A 19,586-nucleotide genomic window follows, 5' to 3' on the forward strand; every position below is an offset into this window, starting at 1 on the left:
TATAGACCATTAAAGAAGTAGATGCAGAACTCGCAATCTTCCCGTACTATTTAGGGACATACCAGTGCCAATTGGATACCAGTTCATGTGTGGAGTTTTGACATTGGACCTCCTGGAGTGTTTGAAGGCTCTGGCATGGAGAAGCTGGTGTTGGTTCTGTGATGATCGCAAATGTTGAGCTATTTTATAAGTCGCTCAGTAGCTCCTAGTTGTATAACCACAATGACTGTATAAGACTATAGAAAGAACATTACTCATAATCTTACACTCCAGTACTCATGTTAGTTCTCACTCTCCAGTGTTCTGTATTGTTTAAAGACTATAATCACACTCTTGATGTCACCCAAATGAGGATGGGTTCCCCTTTTGAGTCTGGTTCCTCTCAAGGTTTCTTCCTCATAACATCTAAGGGAGTTTTTCCTTGCCACAGTCACCATGGCTGCTCATCAGGGATAAATGCACACCGTTCACCTTCACTGTTGATTTCTGTAAAGCTGCTTTGAGACAATGTCTGTTGTGAAAAGCGCAATAGAAATAAACTTGACTTATTCAAAGGATGTATATTGAAAGTTTTTTAAATAGAAATAATCACAAGAAAGACATTCATATATATTTTTTTGGAGTAGTAACAAATGTAAATGCAGACCTGACCTCATAACTGTTAAATTTGATAGCTAATAGATAAGATAGATAATAGATTGATAATTTGTGGATGGGAGATAATGGATACTTCTTTACTTTTAGCAGTAATGTACAAATGTATGTAATTCTAAGCCATTTGGCAGACATTTGTATCTAGAGCAATTTACATTTATGTTAATTTTACTAACCAGTGGAAGGTTAAGGGCCTCACTTAAGGGCCCAGCAGTGGCAGCTTGGTGGTGCTGGGATTTGAACTCACAACCTCTCAATCAGAAGTCAAGCATCTTAACCAGTAAGCTACCACTGCCCTATCTCATTCATACAACTGAGCAGCTATGGGGTTGAGGGTCTTGTTTGGGGGACCAGGAGTGGCAGCTTGGTGTGGTTGGGATGTAACTTTCAGATCTACAGTCTAATATCTTAACCACTAAGCTACCACATCATAATCACTGTTCACTTTCCCTCTGTTCGAAAATGGTTTCTGAAATGTTATAATAAGGGTTGGTGTGTGCTGTTCTCGTCTTGTAGGCCCTCCTGTGATTTTGCAGCTGTAAAATAATCCATCTGTAAAAAAATTTGTAAAAAGATTTTTAGTTATTTCCAAATCAATATGTATTTATTTCAGCAAGAATAAAACAAGTAGGACATAAAACACTCATGTTAATAAAGGAAAATAATTAAAGGTTAAATATGATTATTTTCCTATAACAACATACCACTGTATATATTTTTATTTTTATACCACAGCAATTTTATATTTTTTTAAATTACAGAATGACACATCATACACTATATGGACAGAGGTATGAGAACACCTGATTTCCCCCCCATACGTGGTTCTGCCCACACAAACTGGAGGCACACAATTGTATAAGATGTCTTTGGATGCAGTAGCATTCCATTTTCTCTTAAATTGAAACAGAACTATTCCAGCATGACAATACCCCTGTGCACAAATCCAGCTCCTTGAAGACATGCTCTACATACTCGAATCGAAATTGGATCGGATTCAGTAGCTGCTTCATCTTTTTCTTCTTCTTCTTCTTTCGGCTTCTCCCATTAGGGGTCACCACAGCAGATAACCGTCTCCATACCACCCTGTCCTCTACATCTGCCTCTTTCAAACCAACTACCTGCATGTCTTCCCTCACCACATACCATAAACCTCCTCTTTGGTCTTCCTCTTTTCCTCCTTCCTGGTGTCTCCATCCTCAGCATTCTTCTACTGATATACCCCATGTCCCTCCTCTGCACATGTCCAAACCATCTCAATCTCACCTCCCTCACCTTGTCTCCAAAACGTCCTACATGCACTGTCCCTCTAATAAACTCATTTCTAATCCTGTCCATCGTCGTCACTCCAAACGAACATCTCAACATCTTAATCATCAGTAGCTGCTTCATATCTACTCATTTAATGTATCATATTGTTGGAAACGCATCAAGCTGCGAATCGCATCGGTCTCAGTTACGAAGATCCCCAATTTGTTCAAGTGCATCACAAGATATAAAATATAAATATAAATAATGATATTACTTATAGAAATGATCATTTAAATAACATACTTTCACACTACTTTTGACATTTTCGTCTTTTTTCGTGTCTTCACAATCCAAATGATGATTAACATGAGACTCAGTCCTGCTACCACTCCAACCCCAATGAAGAGAGGTCCTGGAGATACTGAGACAGAAATGATTAATATTTCACACATTAAATTGAGGAACACCCATTAACAAGAAAAAGAATAATAATTTGTGACTTAAATATTTAATACCTTTCACAGTGATGGCCAGAGGTTCGGTGGTAGTGGAGGTAAAAATACGTGAAGACATGTTTACTTCATAAGTACAGTAGTAGTTTCCTTGATGGACAAAATCAGCCACAGGAAACAGGAAGTTGGCTGAGTGGTTAACAGCTGACTGAGTCTTGGTGATGTTCGATCCATTAAAATCCAAGGTGAAAGAACCTCCTGGATACTGAGGTTCAGTGGAGCAGATAATTGAGAAGCCAAAGCCCTCTTTCACTTCTGAACTATCAGACTGGAGCAATCCATCAGCATCACTGAATGAGATATTGGGTTTCTGCAAGTTCACTAAAAAGCAACGAGCAGGGGTTTTCAGGAACTTCAAGTAAAAAAAAAAAGCACTAAAACACACAAGCAAATTTTGTCTGCCACTGTTAAACATCAGAATGAACAAAATCTACTATGAAACATCAGTGACGATATGTTTCACTTTATAATTCTTACTAAGTCAGGACAATTTATTAGTGTACCTGAACACCAGATATTAGAACACAAAGTAACATACTGCCGCAATGTGAGGATACGTCTGCAGAACGTCTGATCAGAAGAAAAGGTGAAGATTTTCAGTATAAATCAGAAGAATGGTGAAAAGATTTACGATCATGCCTAGCGTTAAGTCAACCAGTGAGTAGTCCAACACAAGAAAAGGGTTCAATACACTAATTACGTATTAGACTCCAATAAGTTTTATTGACTAATGTGTTTATATATTTGATCCTATTTCTATAATATAAACATTGTAATTAATTGGACAGTATAAATGATAAATTAGTCTCTCAACACTGTTCACTACAACGTTCTATCTGCACTTACCCACAGTAATGCTAATGGAGCTGCTCCTGGATGAAGTGGAGTTACTTTCCCTGTATGTGTAATCACAGGTGTACTCGCCCTGATGTGAAGCTTCTACAGTCAGAGTAAATGTTGTTGTAGACTCTGCAGTTTGCTTCTTTATTGATGTTCCAGTTTTATATAAACTGAAGTCTACAGAGATGCATGTTGGACTTTGAGTGGAACATCTGAACTGAAGGACTTCTCCAGGTGAGACCACAGAGTTTGGTGAAATCCGAATCAGTGTGGGACTCTGCATGTCTTGAAGAATTAAAAAAATAGGTGTAGAATTTTGTAAATATTGTCCTTTTTTTAATTGGTTATGTTTTCTTACAATTAAAAGAATAATAACTTACTTGAGCACACAACTCCAGCATCTTCATGGTGTCCACAGTTCTCTACTCCAAATCCTCTGTGTGAGCACTGATCTATGTAGCTCTCAGTTCCAGTACACTGAACATCATCCAGCCAGGTTGGTTCAGTTCCCTGACCAAAGTGAGCATTAGGAGGAGCACTGACGGCTTTACCACATCCAAGCTGCCTACACACCACCTCTGCATCCTTTAAGTCCCAGTAATGATCACACACTGTTCCCCACTGGGCTTTGTGCTGGATCTCCACTCGACCACAACAGTTACTCGAACCATTCACCAGCTGGATCTGATTATGGACTGATTTAATATATTTAAAAGAGAACGTTTTTATTAATGACTGATTATTCAGTTAATCAGTACTTTTCAAAATCTATACAATTTTCAAAATAATTATACTTACCCACAGTAATGCTAATGGAGCTGCTCCTGGATGAAGTGGAGTTACTTTCCCTGTATGTGTAATCACAGGTGTACTCGCCCTGATGTGAGGCTTCTACAGTCAGAGTAAATGTTGTTGTAGACTCTGCAGTTTGCTTCTTTATTGATGTTCCAGTTGTATATAAAGTGAAGTCTACAGAGATGCATGTTGGACTTGGAGTGGAACATCTGAACTGAAGGACTTCTCCAGGTGAGACCACATAGTTTGGTGAGATCCGAATCAATGTGGGACTCTGCATGTCTTGAAGAATTAAAAAAATAGGTGTAGAATTTTGTAAATATTGTCCTTTTTTTAATTGGTTCTGTTTTCTTACAATTAATAGAATAATAACTTACTTGAGCACACGACTCCAGCATCTTCTTCATGTCCACAGTTCTCTACTCCAAATCCTCTGTGTGAGCACTGATCTAATGCAGTCTCAGTTCCAGTACACTGAACATCATCCAGCCAGGTTGGTTCACTTCCCTGACCAAAGCGAGCATTATGAGGAGCACTGACGGCTTCACCACATCCAAGCTGCCTACACACCACCTCTGCATCCTTTAAGTCCCAGTAATGATCACACACTGTTCCCCACTGGGTTTTGTGCTGGATCTCCACTCGACCACAACAGTTACTTGGACCATTCACCAGCCTGATTTTTTGGCCTGAAGTATTTTAGACAGAAGGGTTTTTACTAGCTTAAAGAAGAAAAAAGAAAGGTGTCTAGCATCAATTTTTTCAATGGGTAGTATTTAGACAATACTACCCATTGAAAAAATTGATGCTAGACACCTTTCTTTTTTCTTCTTTAAGCTATATACAGTGGACATAAAAAGCGTGTACATCCCTGTTAATTTACAATAATTTTTTTGACAAAAATGTAACCATTTTTTAAATAATTTTTGATCTAATATCCTAGTGCTTTATTTTCCAGCCTCAGTTTCAAGATACTCCATGTTCCCTCATGTTCTCAAGTGTTTTTTACTCTGTGTTCATTGACCTTGACTGACTCTCTTACAGCACTTCACTTACCACACATCTCACCGGATTTCTGGCTGCAGCTCTTGAGTCTGTATTTTGCTTTTGGTTGGCACAGAAACTCTGGCCACCCACCAAAACCAGCTCCCTTGTTCTCCATTCTCTCCTGTTAGTGCACTTTTTGGGAAGACCTAACAGCAGCTTTGAGACCAGCATGCGGTATCAGGACAAATCATTCCTATCCGTGCATGCTAAAAATCTCATCTCTTAGCTGTCTGCTGAATCTTTAGCACTCACAGCAAGTACCTGCACCCTCAGCTCCACTTACCCTGGTCCACCCACCATGCAAGACCCTTGTTCTGAACCTGAAATCTACTCTGGCAACTTTGGGAAAGGGTAAGTTGGTCTTGTAAGTGTTCCTTAAAGTGGTTAAAAACAACTGCTGTCAGATTCAACACACATGTAGGAGCAGTGCAGGGAAAGAGATACAACTCGCCCCTCTCTTCTTCATCCTCCTGTTGGAGGTGAGCCAATCGGCCTTCTCTTAAGGGCCCCCTTTCTTCCTACAAGCCTAGACCACCCTTTCTCATAGCTAACTCTTTACACACAAATCTTTGTGGACTTCAATATTGTAGACAACTTAATAATGAATACTTAATTAAAATTATTTAGATAGAATAAATAATACACTAATCACTCAACACTGGTCACTACAACATCCTGCCTGCACTTACCCACAGTAATGTTAATGGAGCTGCTCCTGGATGAAGTGGAGTTACTTTCCATGTATGTGTAATCACAGGTGTACTCGCCCTGATGTGAGGCTTCTACAGTCAGATTAAATGTTGCTGTAGACTCTGCAGTTTGATTCTTTAATAATGTCCCATTGATATAGAAACCAAATTCTACCAAGATGCATGTTGGACTAGATGTGGAACATCTGAACTGAAGGTCTTCTCCAGGTGAGACCACAGAGTTTGGTGGGATCTGGGTTAATGTGGGCCTCTGTATGTCTGAAAGAAATAAAAAAAAAGTTGTAATCATTTTGAAAATATAGTCCTATTCTTAATTGGTTTTGTTTTCTTACAATTAAAAGAATAATAACTTACATGAGCACACGACTCCAGCATCTTCATGGTGTCCACAGTTCTTTACTCCAAATCCTCTGTGTGAGCACTGATCTAAGTAGCTCTCAGTTCCAGTACACTGAACATCATCCAGCCAGGTTGGTTCACTTCCCTGACCAAAGTGAGCATTACGAGGAGCACTGACGGCTTTACCACATCCAAGCTGCCTACACACCACCTCTGCATCCTTTAAGTCCCAGTCATGATCACACACTGTTCCCCACTGGGCTTTGTGCTGGATCTCCACTCGACCACAACAGTTACTCGAACCATTCACCAGCCTGATCTCCTTTCCTGAATTATTTGAGAAAAAAGTCAGTTTGTTTAAAATGCTATAAAGTAAAACAAGATTATTGATGAGTTTTGATGACACTGTAAAGAGGTATATTTTTGCATAAATGTGCATGAGTACAGCGTAAACAATTAAATATGATTGCAGCAATACAACTTTGAGTACCATCAAATGTATAATAATAATAATAATCACAATAATAATTACAATAATTAACAACATTCAGAGAAATGTATTGATCATATTTCATATATTTTTGTGCACTTATATTTCAGTGGTAACAGATGTGGCCAGTGTGTAACAAATTCTCCAGATAGTAGAATTATTTTGCATTTGTATTAATTTACAATGGAAAAGTGAGAAAAGTTAAATTAAGTCAGGGCATAGGGTCAATGTATATAACATCATAATAAATATTAAACTTTTTTTCTGTACCTGAGCAAATAACACCAGCATCTTCACCATGGCCACAATTCTGTTTACCAAATCCAGGATGAGTGCACTGTGTGATGTCACTTTCACTTCCAGAACACTGAACATCATCCAGCCAGATTGGACCACTCCCCTGTCCAAAGCTTGCACTGAAAGCGTTTTTGATGGCTTTACCACAGTCAGCTTGTCTACACACCACATCTACATCGTCCATGTCCCAGTAGTCATCACACACTGTTCCCCAAAGGCCATCGTGAAAGATCTCCACTCTACCTGAGCAGGAGTGATTGCCACCAACGAGCCGTATGTTAGACCCATCTAATACAAACAGCAAAATGCATTTTATTATTATAACAATTAACCTTATTACAACATTGTCCAAACTAAACCCAATAGCAAAAACAATTAGAAATGATGTCAGGACTTTTACACAATAATGAATATTGAATATTGAAGAACCTACAATATGACATATTTTCAGTTGTTTCACACTTTTTTGTTATGTATATAATTCCACATGTGTTAATTCATATTTTGCTGCCTTCAGTGTGAATCTACAATTTTCATAGTTATGAAAATAAAGAAAACTCTTTGAATGAGAAGGTGTGTCCAAACTTTTGGTCTGTACTGTATATATATATATATATATATATATATATATATATATATATATATATATATACAGTGAGGAAAATAAGTATTTAAACACCCTGCTATTTTGCAAGTTCTCCCACTTAGAAATCATGGAGGGGTCTGAAATTGTCATCATAGGTGCATGTCCACTGTGAGAGACATAATCGAAAAAAAAAATCCAGAAATCACAATATATGATTTTTAAACTATTTATTTGTATGATACAGCTGCAAATAAGTATTTGAACACCTGTCTATCAGCTAGAATTCTGACCTCAAAGACCTGTTAAAATGTCCACCTCCACTACATTTATTATCCTAAATTAGATGCACCTGTTTGAGGTCGTTAGCTGCATAAAGACACCTGCCCACCCCATACAATCAGTAAGAATCCAACTACTAACATGGCCAAGACCAAAGAGCTGTCCAAAGACACTAAAGACAAAATTGTACACCTCCACAAGGCTGGAAAGGGCTACGGGGAAATTGCCAACAGCTTGGTGAAAAAAGATCCACTGTTGGAGCAATCATTAGAAAATGGAAGAAGCTAAACATGACTGTCAATCTCCCTCGGACTGGGGCTCCATGCAAGATCTCACCTCGTGGGGTCTCAATGATCCTAAGGAAGGTGAGAAATCAGCCCAGAACTCCAAATGGTCATTGGCAAACTTAAGACGTGCCTGGACATGTGCTGGTTTAAGCAGGGGAACCTTCTGTGCCATGCATGATTTCAAACCATGACGTCTTAGTGTATTACCAACAGCAACCTTGGAAACGGTGGTCCCAGCTCTTTTCAGGTCATTGACCAGCTCCTTCCGTGGATGATCCAGAGGAGTCATGGGAGAAAGTCATGTGGTCAGATGAGACCAAAATAGAACTTTTGGGTCATAATTCCACTAAACGTTTTTGGATGAAAAAGAATGGTGAGTACCATCCCAAGAACACCATCCCTACTGTGAAGCATGGGGGTGGTAGCATTATGCTTTGGGGGTGTTTTTCTGCACATGGGACAGGGCGATTGCACTGTATTAAGGAGAGGATAACCGGGGCCATGTATTGCGAGATTTTGGGGAACAACCTCCTTCCCTCAGTTAGAGCATTATATGGGTCGAGGCTGGGTCTTCCAACATGACAATGACCCGAAGCACACAGCCAGGATAACCAAGGAGTGGCTCTGTAAGAAGCATATCAAGGTTCTGGCGTGGCCTAGCCAGTCTCCAGACCTAAACCCAAAAGAGAATCTTTGGAGGGAGCTCAAACTCCGTGTTTCTCAGCGACAGGCCAGAAACCAGACTGATCTAGAGAAGATCTGTGTGGAGGAGTGGGCCAAAATCCCTCCTGCAGTGTGTGCAAACCTGGTGAAAAACTACAGGAAACGTTTAACCTCTGTAATTGCAAAAAAAGGCTACTGTACCAAATATTAACATTGACTTTCTCAGGTGTTCAAATACTTATTTGCAGCTGTATCATACAAAGAAATAGTAAAAAAAATCATACATTGTGATTTCTGGATTTATTTTTTAGATTATGTCTCTCACAGTGGACATGCACCTACGATGACAATTTCAGCAGGGTGTTCAAATACTTATTTTCCTCACTGTGTATATATATATATATATATATATATATATATATATATATATATATATATATATATATATATATATATATATATATGTATGTATATGTGTATATATGTATATATATAAATGTTTGTGTGTGTGTGTGTGTGTATATATTATATATATATATATATATATATATATATATATATATATATATATATATATATATATATATATATATATATATACCGCTCATCATATTCTAATGTCCTAATGTCCTAATGTTCCCGCAGGCTATTCGGAGTTTAAACCAGGAGACACCCAGGATCTAAAAAACTGGCCCACTCTCTGCATCATCAGACCTTTTTTTTCCTGCACATATATTTCACTTTTTGTGCTATGACACTTTGGACACTGGACTCGCACAACACAATGCACTTTACATTTTATATTTTTATACTACACCATTCCGCACACGGACACTTTACACATCTTTAAATCTTTTATATATTCTTATTTTTATGTAGTTTTTATACTTTATTTATCTGCCTTCCTTTTCTTTGTTTTATCTTTTTTACCCCATTTTATTCCCTCATGCTGGACAGGCGTAAAAAGCATTTCACTGCATGTCGTACCCTGTATGTATTTGTATGTGACAAATAAAATTTGATTTGATTTTGATTTGATTTGATGTTATGCCTGATCAAAAGAGTGTGATTTATATATATATATATATATATATATATATATATATATATATATATATATATATATATATATATATATATAACACTCTTCTAATCAGGCATAACATTAGGACATTAGAATATGAGCAGCGGTGAAGTGAATAACACTGATTATCTCTTCTTCTGTTATCAGGTGGTCTTAATGTTATGCCTGATTGGTGTATTTATATATGTATAAATACACCAATCTGGCATAACATTATGATTACAAAATATAAAACAATAAATTACAAAACATTTTAGAGAATTAAAGGATGAAGAGAATTAAAAAAAAACACTGACCTGCCAGCAGTGAAGCAATAATAAGAACATTGGCTATGAGAGAAATAAAAAAAAGGAATTAATACAAAGGCAGAAATTGTTATTTATTAAAGGTAGACAAAAACAAGAATGAACATCCATCAAATAAAATGCTGTTGCAATATTTCTATGATATACAGTATAACATGGCTAAACACTGGGCATGTTCTCTAACAAACTCTCCAAAAAAGAATGAATACTGACAGAGTAACAATAAACCGTTTCACAATGCATCCGGACAATATTCCCAGCGCTTCACTTTTAGACATTTTGTTATGTTACAGCTTTATTCCAAAATGGATTCAATTCATTATTTTCCTCAAAATTCTACAAACAAAATCCCCAGATGACAACACAAAAGGAGTTTGTTTGAAATTTGTGCAAATTTATTAAAAATAATATTTAAAAAATGCTCAATACTTTATTGAAGCACTTTAACACCAATTACAGCCTCAAGTATATTTTGGGCAGTTTCTTCCAATCTTTCAATTGGGATCAAGTCTGGGCTCTGGCTGGGCCACTCAAGGACATTAACAGAGTTTCCCATAGCCATTTTTTTCGGTCGTTGTCCTGTTGGAAGATTACACTTCAATAGAATGGACTATTTTATACAGTGCAATTTAAAGCATTATCTAGATTTCAATTTATTATGTGGGTTTTATTGATAATTATTAAATTATTAGTGTCTGATAGGAAGGCTGGCATGTTATGGTGGGACACTTGGCAAAGTGCTGTGCTGTGCTGATTTCTTGCTTCAGAACAGGCTTAGTTTATTAGTTCAGTGACAATTCAGAAACAGAGCCAGGAAACAGACAAAGTGGGCATTACTGTGGGTATTACTGCTTTGGATTTGTCACTTGAGTGACATGGTGTGTCCGTTCTCTTCTACAAATTTTTTTTAGCAACCTAATTAACACAGCATTTAATGACACTGTGTCTGAAACGGTTATTGTTGATGAAACTATTATTGAGACAAATGAATATGTAGCATTCTATTAAAAAGAAGCTAGTCCTTCAAAATAGGGTTATAACCATCAGCCTTGATTAACTGGAAGACGTGAAAGTATTGTAGCTATTGCGATTAATATTCTTGGCATCACATAAAATACCTGTACATAAATAAGATTTGTTTAAAGTTCTTAGAACTAACATGCAGCATATCAAAATAATACTGAACAGTGGATATGGCCCTGGGGAAATCCCCAGATGCACTCTACAGATGCACTTTGCCATGCTATTGTTTCAAATGTACATTTAAAGCGGCGACGGCTTATATTAATAATACATCTTATTGCTAATGTCTCAGAGTTATACATTTTGATCGAATAATTCTCTGCACTCACAGAACTTGATAAGTCGATTGAATATTTTGCACTTTTAGGATTATAACAACAATAATCAAAGTGTCCACTTAAAAATTTAAATGTAAATGTCTACAAAATGAAATTCTAGTTTTCCAAACTGAATAAAGAGTTGGCATACTAGATTTCCGTAACTATAGATTCTATAAACATAAACTACCTGAATTAATTGAAACTCTTAAATCATTTAGCATCAGTTATGTCCCTAACTTCTTTAAACTAGCAGTTGAACCCCTGATAAAAAGAAAACTGACCTTGACCCCTGCCAGCTATCCAACAATAGACAAATAGCAAACCACACCTTTATCTTCAAGATCCTAGATGTTATAGTAAAGCAGTTATGGTCATACCTACAAATCAATATTGTTCATGAAATGTATCAATCAGTATTTAGGTTTCAAAATAGCACAGAAACAGCATTAATTAAAGTGGAAAATGACCTTCTACAGGGTCTCATCTCACTGCTTGTGTTGCTTTGCCTTTTAATTCCATTGAAAATATAATTTTCCTTGATAGACTAGAAAATGTCGGCTCTCCAAAATTGTCCTCAATTGTTTTGCGATATGGTGGGACCTCGATACTCATGACCTTGACACTTGCGACCTTGATAGTTCGCAACTTTTCATTTTGAACCGGACTGAGAGTAACTGGTGAAGAATCTGAAAGTTGGAGAGAAGCTGCGAGTGGCTCGAAAGTTCGGAGTAACATTTCAAAACAAATAAATTACTTAAAAATGTTTGAAAACTAGGGTTAGGGTTTATTGTATTATTCATTTAAAGTAGTAAATAAAACATTTATGACAAGTAATTCACAATTTTTGTTGCGTTTACAGTACATGTACAATGAAAAAGGAACCATCAAAAGGTGAGTCAAAACCTCGCCACTTTTTGTTACTCGCGAGGGGTCATAGAGCGCAACCCCCGTGAGTATCGAGGATGCACTGTACTGTAGTAAAATAAATTAAAAGCACCATAGAAGCATGCAAACATCAATATGAAGAATTTTTCAAAATGGCAAAAATCTATTTCTCAGTCAAGATTCAGGCCTCATCATAGCACAGAAACAGCACTTGTAAAGTGGTAAATGACCTGCTCCAGGCCTCTGATCATTGTGATGTCTTCTGAAGCTTGACCTCATTCTACTCTATTTGATAGACAAAAACATGTTGTTGGAGTTGTGAGAACGGTCTTTTTTCTGACATACAATTAAACTTACTTGCTGTAGTTCTTATCAGTATATCTACATACATCACAATGTGACTCAGAGCTCATCTATTATATGGTCAGATAATATAGAAACATAAAAATAAACCAGTTGAACTGCATGAGGCAGAATCTCAGATCAAGGAAGAAAGGCGTTTAGCCTCTGAAACAAGTGGCCTTGTGAACAGATTTACAAAAACAGTTGGCAAGGTTTCAACTATTCGCAGAGCTGTGACCTTGAGATAATAGAAAGTGTAGCTGCCAAAATGGCACTTCTACTGGATGATACGCTTTAGGATGCACTGATTATAATAGGAACCACAGACAATGCTGTAGATGTATTAAATGAACTGAGCTGATGCAGAGGGTTGACAGATGTAGTTGAATTCATCCCGAATCAGCAGATTATAGATTTATGGTTAATTTCATGTGAAAATGACTTTTCTTTCCTCCTGATGTAGAACTATAATAAATAATGGCTTGTTAGTTTTATACCTAATACATGACTCAGGAAAATCATCATTCATGATACAGGAAAATCTATTTAAATCCAAGATTCTTTTTTTATTTTATTTTTTTATTGTAAAAAATATATTTTATCTAAATTCTTATTAAAATTGTAGTCTGGGATATGTAAATTATCCCCAGAGGAGGAAATCACTATAGTAAATATGATAAAAGATGTTAAATAGTTTCTTCTAGTCGTGTTTTATGATTCATGATTCAATTAATGAGACAAAAATATTAACATTAAATATTAATATCCTTTATATTGCTGAGCTACAAAATGATTGAATACTGGTGGAACACTCTACAAGTATAAGCCAGATTTAAAAGCTGGACATTACAATATCATATTTTAGAAAAATATAGAATTTTTGTGAATATGAACATGAATTAAAATATAGATCATTTAATAATGCATATACTGAATATAAACATTTGTGAACCCAAAAAATAAGAAATACTAGTGACAAATGAACATATATTTCAGATCTACACCACATGGCAAAAGATCTATTTCTTTTCTTTAAATAAAGATATAATAGAGAATCGTAGGGAATTTACCCAGTGATGCAGTGAGATGAAGTTTTAGCATCCTGGTCCCCAGTGCGTCATGCAGTACAGGTTTAATCACAGTGTTTTCTGCTGCTGTCGTCTCGCTGCACAGCTCAGGAGGTCATGACTGCAGTTTGTGTTATTAAAGGTTGAAGAGGTGGAGTTTCCCTTCTTCCCCCACTAATTTTGCTGATTACATAAAACACTTTCTGTATTTGCGTTATCTCTGTACTGCATGTCTTTTTGTGCGTTTTATGTTCTTTCACCACATTTTATACCACAATGGGTTTTTTAATGAGCTGATTAAACTGAAACTGTACACATGCGGAAGAAACAACAAACGTGACAAAAATATACTTCTGAAAAAAGAAGAGAAATTTTACACTCTCTGTTCCCCATATTAATGCATCTAGTTTAAAGAACAGCTCAAACCAGAGTGATTAAAAAAAAAAACACCTGACAGTGGTGGAAAGAGTAATAAAATATTCTGCTGAAGTTAAAGTACTGTTATTTCAATGAAATCTGATTAAATTCTACACAGAATCAAGTAATGCATTCAAAAGTACAAGTAATGTTGGAGGTCTAAAAATCCACTTTTTTTTTTTTATTATTTACTGAGTTCCTTTTATTATTATTATTATTATTATTATTATTATTATTATTATTATTATTATTATTATTTACTGAGATTTACTGAGTTCCTTTTTTTTTTACAGCGGGGTGGGGGGGTGCTAATGTAGTTAAAAAAGAACAAGGGGATATAAAGCTTAAACTAGTTGTTTTTAATTGAAGGGACATCTTTACAAAAGAAAGTGCAATAACAAAAAAATATTTTATTTAATCAGATAAAAAATAAAAAATACAGTCCATTGAACAATCTTTCGATTTGGTGGAATAAAAAAAAAACACGCCGACTTTTTTACTTTTACTTGAGTAGATTTTTAGACCGATAACTTTACTTGTAATTAAGTAAAAAAATTCATTAAAATAACAGAACTTTTACTTCAGTAGAATATTTTATTGCGTCTGTCTTGTCCGTCTCCATCTTTCTTTTTTTTGTGATTTTAGCTCATTTGTTTTCCGCTCATCAATCATTGCACTCCCATCTTTCCTTTTTTTTTTAACTTAGTAACAGATATGATTTAAAATGTAATAGAGTACAAATACTTCCAACATACTTAAGTAAAAGTAAAATAACATATTTTATAAACTAAGTTAAAAAGCAGCAATAAACACAAAGAAAACCCCCCTACTTAATTACAGTAATGTGAGTAAATGTAATTCTTTACTTTCCACCTCTGGTATCTGAAGTGTCAAAAGCAGTGTGTAGACATCTTACAGAAGGGTGAGAGAAGGGAAAAAACAACATGAAATACGTCCCAAACTGATATACCAGTGGCAAGCTGTTAAAACAGTTCCTCTGGAACAATCCTAGAGGGACGAATATCATTCTTCTAAGATAATTCCCCGAGTTTGTGTTTTGATTATGAGGTTGATGAAGCTGATGATGATGAAGATGATGATGATGATGAGGGGGAGTGGTAGCTCAGTGTTTAATGCACTGGGGTAACAGATTGGAAGGTTGGGGTGCTGTAGAGGCGCTGTGTCATGGCTGACCCTGTGCTCTGCTTTTCATTTGGAACCGGGCTGAAAGTAACTCGCCAAAAATTCTGATAGTTGGCGAGAAGCCATGAGTGGCTCGAAAGTCCGGAGAAACATTTCAAACAGAGTTTGTACAAATAAATTAAATAAAAATGTTTGAAAAACGATTTTATCGTTGTATTATTTATTTCAAGTAGTAAATAAAACATTTCTGACAAGTAATTCACAATTTTTGTTGAGTTTACAGTACATGTACAATTCCCGTTGAAAAAGGAACCATCACTCACGATTATTTTTCAGACGAATCAGGAACCGAGGACAAATGGCTCAGCCAATAGCAGCACGGCATCTTAGTTCTCTAGAACAAGTCAATCGTGAGTGTTTTTTGTCTTAATTGTGTGTACTGTGCATTAAATAAATTGCCCGGTATAAAAAGGTATTTGATTTTATTACCATAATGTATTGTGAATTTATAAAAATAATTAATGTTATAAAGTAAAAGACTGTACAGCACCCATTTAAATCGATGTATTATTGCCTTACTGGTTTACAAAGGGAGAGTCCAAACCATCATCAAGCACTTCTGCTTTCACTTCCACATCTGGTATATTAACTCTGATAGTAAGGTTGGTCACATCCCTGACCTATTTGATGCCCTCTATTGTAATTGTGTTGGGATACTGGAAGTGTTAAGTGGTTCTGGAATACCCTGAACCCCCCAAAACAGGAATTGACAAAAGGAACAGCTGAATTACTGGCCATCTCTGCCAGGAAAGCAGGCCATTAATAAAATCCTGAAACTAACTAACAAAAAAAAAAAAAAAATGAAATCAATATTTATCCATGTAGAAAAAAAAGAGTAATAAAAAATATATATTACATAAATAGAATTTAAAACACAAACTGCTTCATTTCATTTTTTTTTTATATAAAAACCTAACCAATCAGAAGGGTCTGTGGAGGGAAATGTGAATTTTAATAAACAGGTTCAATAAACAGGTAAAATTCAAAACACTGAGTGAAAATGTCCACATTAAGAACAAATAACCTGTTTATAAAGTGTGAAGCAAGAAATTTCCCAACTTTGAGCTCAAATGACCCCAAAGAGAGATACAGTGCATTGACCTTTTATTCCTAATGAAAAACAAGAAGAGGACGAGTTTCCTGTAAGGGTTAAGGTTACTCAGGCATCAATTCAAACCTAAAAACTCAAGTGAACTGCTTTTAATTTTCATTTATTCAAATACTATATGAACTAAAATATACTTTTACATAATGTGATTATTATTTACTTAAATATAAATATCCAAATATATCAACTAAAACTTTCGATTCGAGTTGTATTCTTTTTTAGCCTTTTTTTTTTTTTTTTTTGGGACTTATTACATCCTTCTCCACCCATCTCCTCTTGGCTGCTGCCCGAATACTGGGAGGACTTGATACTGGATATCTCAATAAAATAAATAAATAAACATACAGATAAACATATGAACAAGTTTGTTTGAAAATGAGAGTTTCAACTCTGTAATATTCATTGGAAAGACGTTTTTATTGTTTCTATTACAATAATAATAATTACTTGACCTGATTTTACTGTTTTAATTCATAATGAATATTTCATATAACACATTTAAATCTGAATAAACACAACAAACTCTCAAAATGACATTCGATCTAAATGGATAATGTCATTTAATTCAGAATATAGCCATACTGTTAGTACTAAATTATTATTACTTTACACCTTCAGTCCACAACAATGGCCAATGGACTACCTGTAGCCTACAAACGTTACAATACAATACATACCCATATGGACTTTTTGTAGATCAATTCCATATACTTTTAAACATACTGTGTTGCTTTGTTTGTTGTTTGCTGCAGAAGCCAAGTTCTGTTCTATCAAAAAAATCTTAATTATATATAATAATGTATAAGTGGTTTATAACATTATTATATATAATTAAGATTTTTTTGATAGAACAGAACTTGGCCCCTGCAGTAAACAACAATCAAAGCAACACCGTAACACTAATAAAAAGCTTTTCCTGGAGTACCGAGCTGCTGAATCCATGCACATCACTATTCGATCATATTCAGACGTGACCTCTTTGCCACGTTATCAGTGAAGGATTTTTTTTTAAGATTTGGGAGAAATAAATGAAAATATAAACATGAATGATAAAATCCAAAGTGTGCTTGTGGAATATTTCCTTCAAATAAGAACACAGAATAATGTGCACAGTAATCCAGTAAGCAGCAGTTCTGCATGCGGAAACATGCTGATGTTAGAGAACAATTGCCAGGCTGGTTCAACTAACAGGAAGGATACAGGACCTAAAATAGTCTTCTGTATTTGATAGTATAACCTTGTCAGCAGAAAAAGATCTGATAAACAGGACACATTAAAGCCTATGGAGGTTATAAGTGCAGAAAACCTCATTAACCTTTTAACCGAACCTGCACAGGTTATCTAGAACACTTATCTCCTGTCATTCAGTATGAACCCAATAAATAACCATTTAGATTATTGAGAAGCGTTGTCGAATACATGTACGATGGAAAGAGATGGATTCAGATGGATGAGTTCCAAGTGCTTTAATACGAATACAACAATACACGTCTATTTGTGAAAACAATAGAAAGCAACAAAAGAAGAGAAAGTGCTAAAAATTTGAATCCTAAAAAGTGTCAAACTGAAATAAACCCAGAGAAAAAAGTGAAATAAAAATAAACAACAACAAAAAAGGAGATAACAAAGATGTATCCTCTTTTTTCTTTGTATTTAAAAAAAAAAATAAACAACTCCTACCAATCATATTTTCTATGGAAAGGAACGTCACAAAGCAGAAAAATGTAATACAAGTGATAATAAATAATAAATAAGTAATAATAAAACACACACACACACACACACACACACACACACACACACACACACACACACACACACACACACATTCTGGTGTCAGAATACACAATACATAACATACAGTATGTGTATAAAGCTTTGGACCATGTCCATGCTGTCCTTGTCCACTGTTCAAAGTTCTACAATTATTCTGTTATGTACTTTTACAAACACACTCATGTTCCTCAAAACAGTCCTGTTCAATTTTTTAAATACCCACTAGTTAGTGAATACTTTATAAAGTAAAGACAAACACATTCTGAACGACGGCACTTCAAGCATCCTGAATCTTATTGCCTTCTCACGCTGTATTGCCTCTGACACACTACAGACTCACTTTTAAATTGCAGACCCAATCACAAACACCCACAACCCCTAGTTCTGACCTGACCCATTAGGATGCCAACTTCTAGTTGTAGTACTTATCAGAACATTAAAAGATTCTAATATTCATACAATCTGACCCAGAAACTCCAGGTTTATTAAGCTGTACCATGGCTGGCAGCCATGATTCATAAATAACCTGCCTGATTTATCTCAATTTCACACTAAACCCATAACTGATAATAATCTTGATGAAATGGCTAACAACATAGACCTTATCCTCACTAGCACATTAGACACCATTGCCCCCATCCGGTTAAAAAAGTTTAGAGAACAAGCACCTGCACCTTGGTATAATAGTCATACGCATGCCCTCAAGAGAACAGCACGTAATCTGGAGAGAAAATGGAGGAAAACTAAATTGGCGGTATTTAGAATTGCGTATAAAGACAGTATGCTCAGCTACAGACAGGCGCTAAAAGCTGCTAGAGCTGAACACCTGAGCAAACTCATAGAAAATAACAAAAACAATCCCAGGTTCCTTTTTACTACAGTAGCTAAACTAACTACAAATCAGGGCTCTGAAAATTGTGTTTCATCACAGTTTAGTAGTGAGGAATTTCTTCACTGAAAAATAGATAACATTAGAAAAACAATTGTGGCAGTTCAACCTCTGAGACCATCTCCTGAGACACTGTTACCTTCAACTCCACAACTCCACTATTTGACATGTATAGGACAGGAAGAACTGTATAATGTTATTATCAAAGCTAAATCAACAACATGTCAGTTAGATCCAATTCCAACAAATCTACTGAAGGAAGTGTTCTATACAGCTGGTGAGCCTCTTCTGAATATTATTAACTCCTCACTATCGTTAGGTCACGTCCCTAAATCCCTCAAGCTAGCAGTTATAAAGCCTCTCATTAAAAAACCTAATCTGGATCCAAACACGCTATCGAATTACAGACCAATTTTA

The 19,586-nt window shown here is 35.7% G+C and overlaps 1 protein-coding gene across 2 annotated transcripts; it reads right to left on the minus strand.

Annotated features, from left to right (window-relative positions):
* Positions 1-559: 559 nt before the first annotated feature.
* LOC124396543 (deleted in malignant brain tumors 1 protein-like) lies at positions 560-13,901 on the minus strand. 2 transcript variants are annotated; one of them, XM_046865646.1, is made up of 12 exons: positions 13,780-13,901; positions 10,131-10,163; positions 6,909-7,223; positions 6,164-6,475; positions 5,789-6,067; positions 4,430-4,741; positions 4,056-4,334; positions 3,638-3,952; positions 3,264-3,542; positions 2,421-2,738; positions 2,209-2,326; positions 560-1,206 (listed from the first exon to the last, which is right to left on the minus strand). In XM_046865646.1, the coding sequence occupies exons 1-11, from the start codon at positions 13,808-13,810 to the stop codon at positions 2,211-2,213; spliced, it is 2,589 nt and encodes an 862-aa protein (XP_046721602.1). In that variant the 5' UTR covers positions 13,811-13,901; the 3' UTR covers positions 560-1,206; positions 2,209-2,210. The 2 variants fall into 2 exon arrangements, with proteins under 2 accessions (XP_046721602.1, XP_046721603.1); XM_046865647.1 differs by lacking the exons at positions 4,056-4,334; positions 4,430-4,741.
* Between the last annotated feature and the right edge of the window lie 5,685 nt (positions 13,902-19,586).

This window comes from Silurus meridionalis, chromosome 14 (genome assembly GCF_014805685.1).
Source record: "Silurus meridionalis isolate SWU-2019-XX chromosome 14, ASM1480568v1, whole genome shotgun sequence".
NCBI lineage: Eukaryota > Metazoa > Chordata > Actinopteri > Siluriformes > Siluridae > Silurus > Silurus meridionalis.

What these genes read in the sequence shown, in the direction of transcription:
- LOC124396543 (XM_046865646.1), bottom strand. Translation starts at nt 13,810, where the DNA reads ATGCTAAAACTTCATCTCACTGCATCACTGG. An exon ending in CTCCATTAGCATTACTGTGG is followed by an intron (nt 3,953 to 4,055) that starts GTAAGTATAATT and finishes ATATTAAATCAG; the next exon opens with TCCATAATCAGATCCAGCTG. An exon ending in TCTGGCCATCACTGTGAAAG is followed by an intron (nt 2,327 to 2,420) that starts GTATTAAATATT and finishes TTTCTGTCTCAG; the next exon opens with TATCTCCAGGACCTCTCTTC.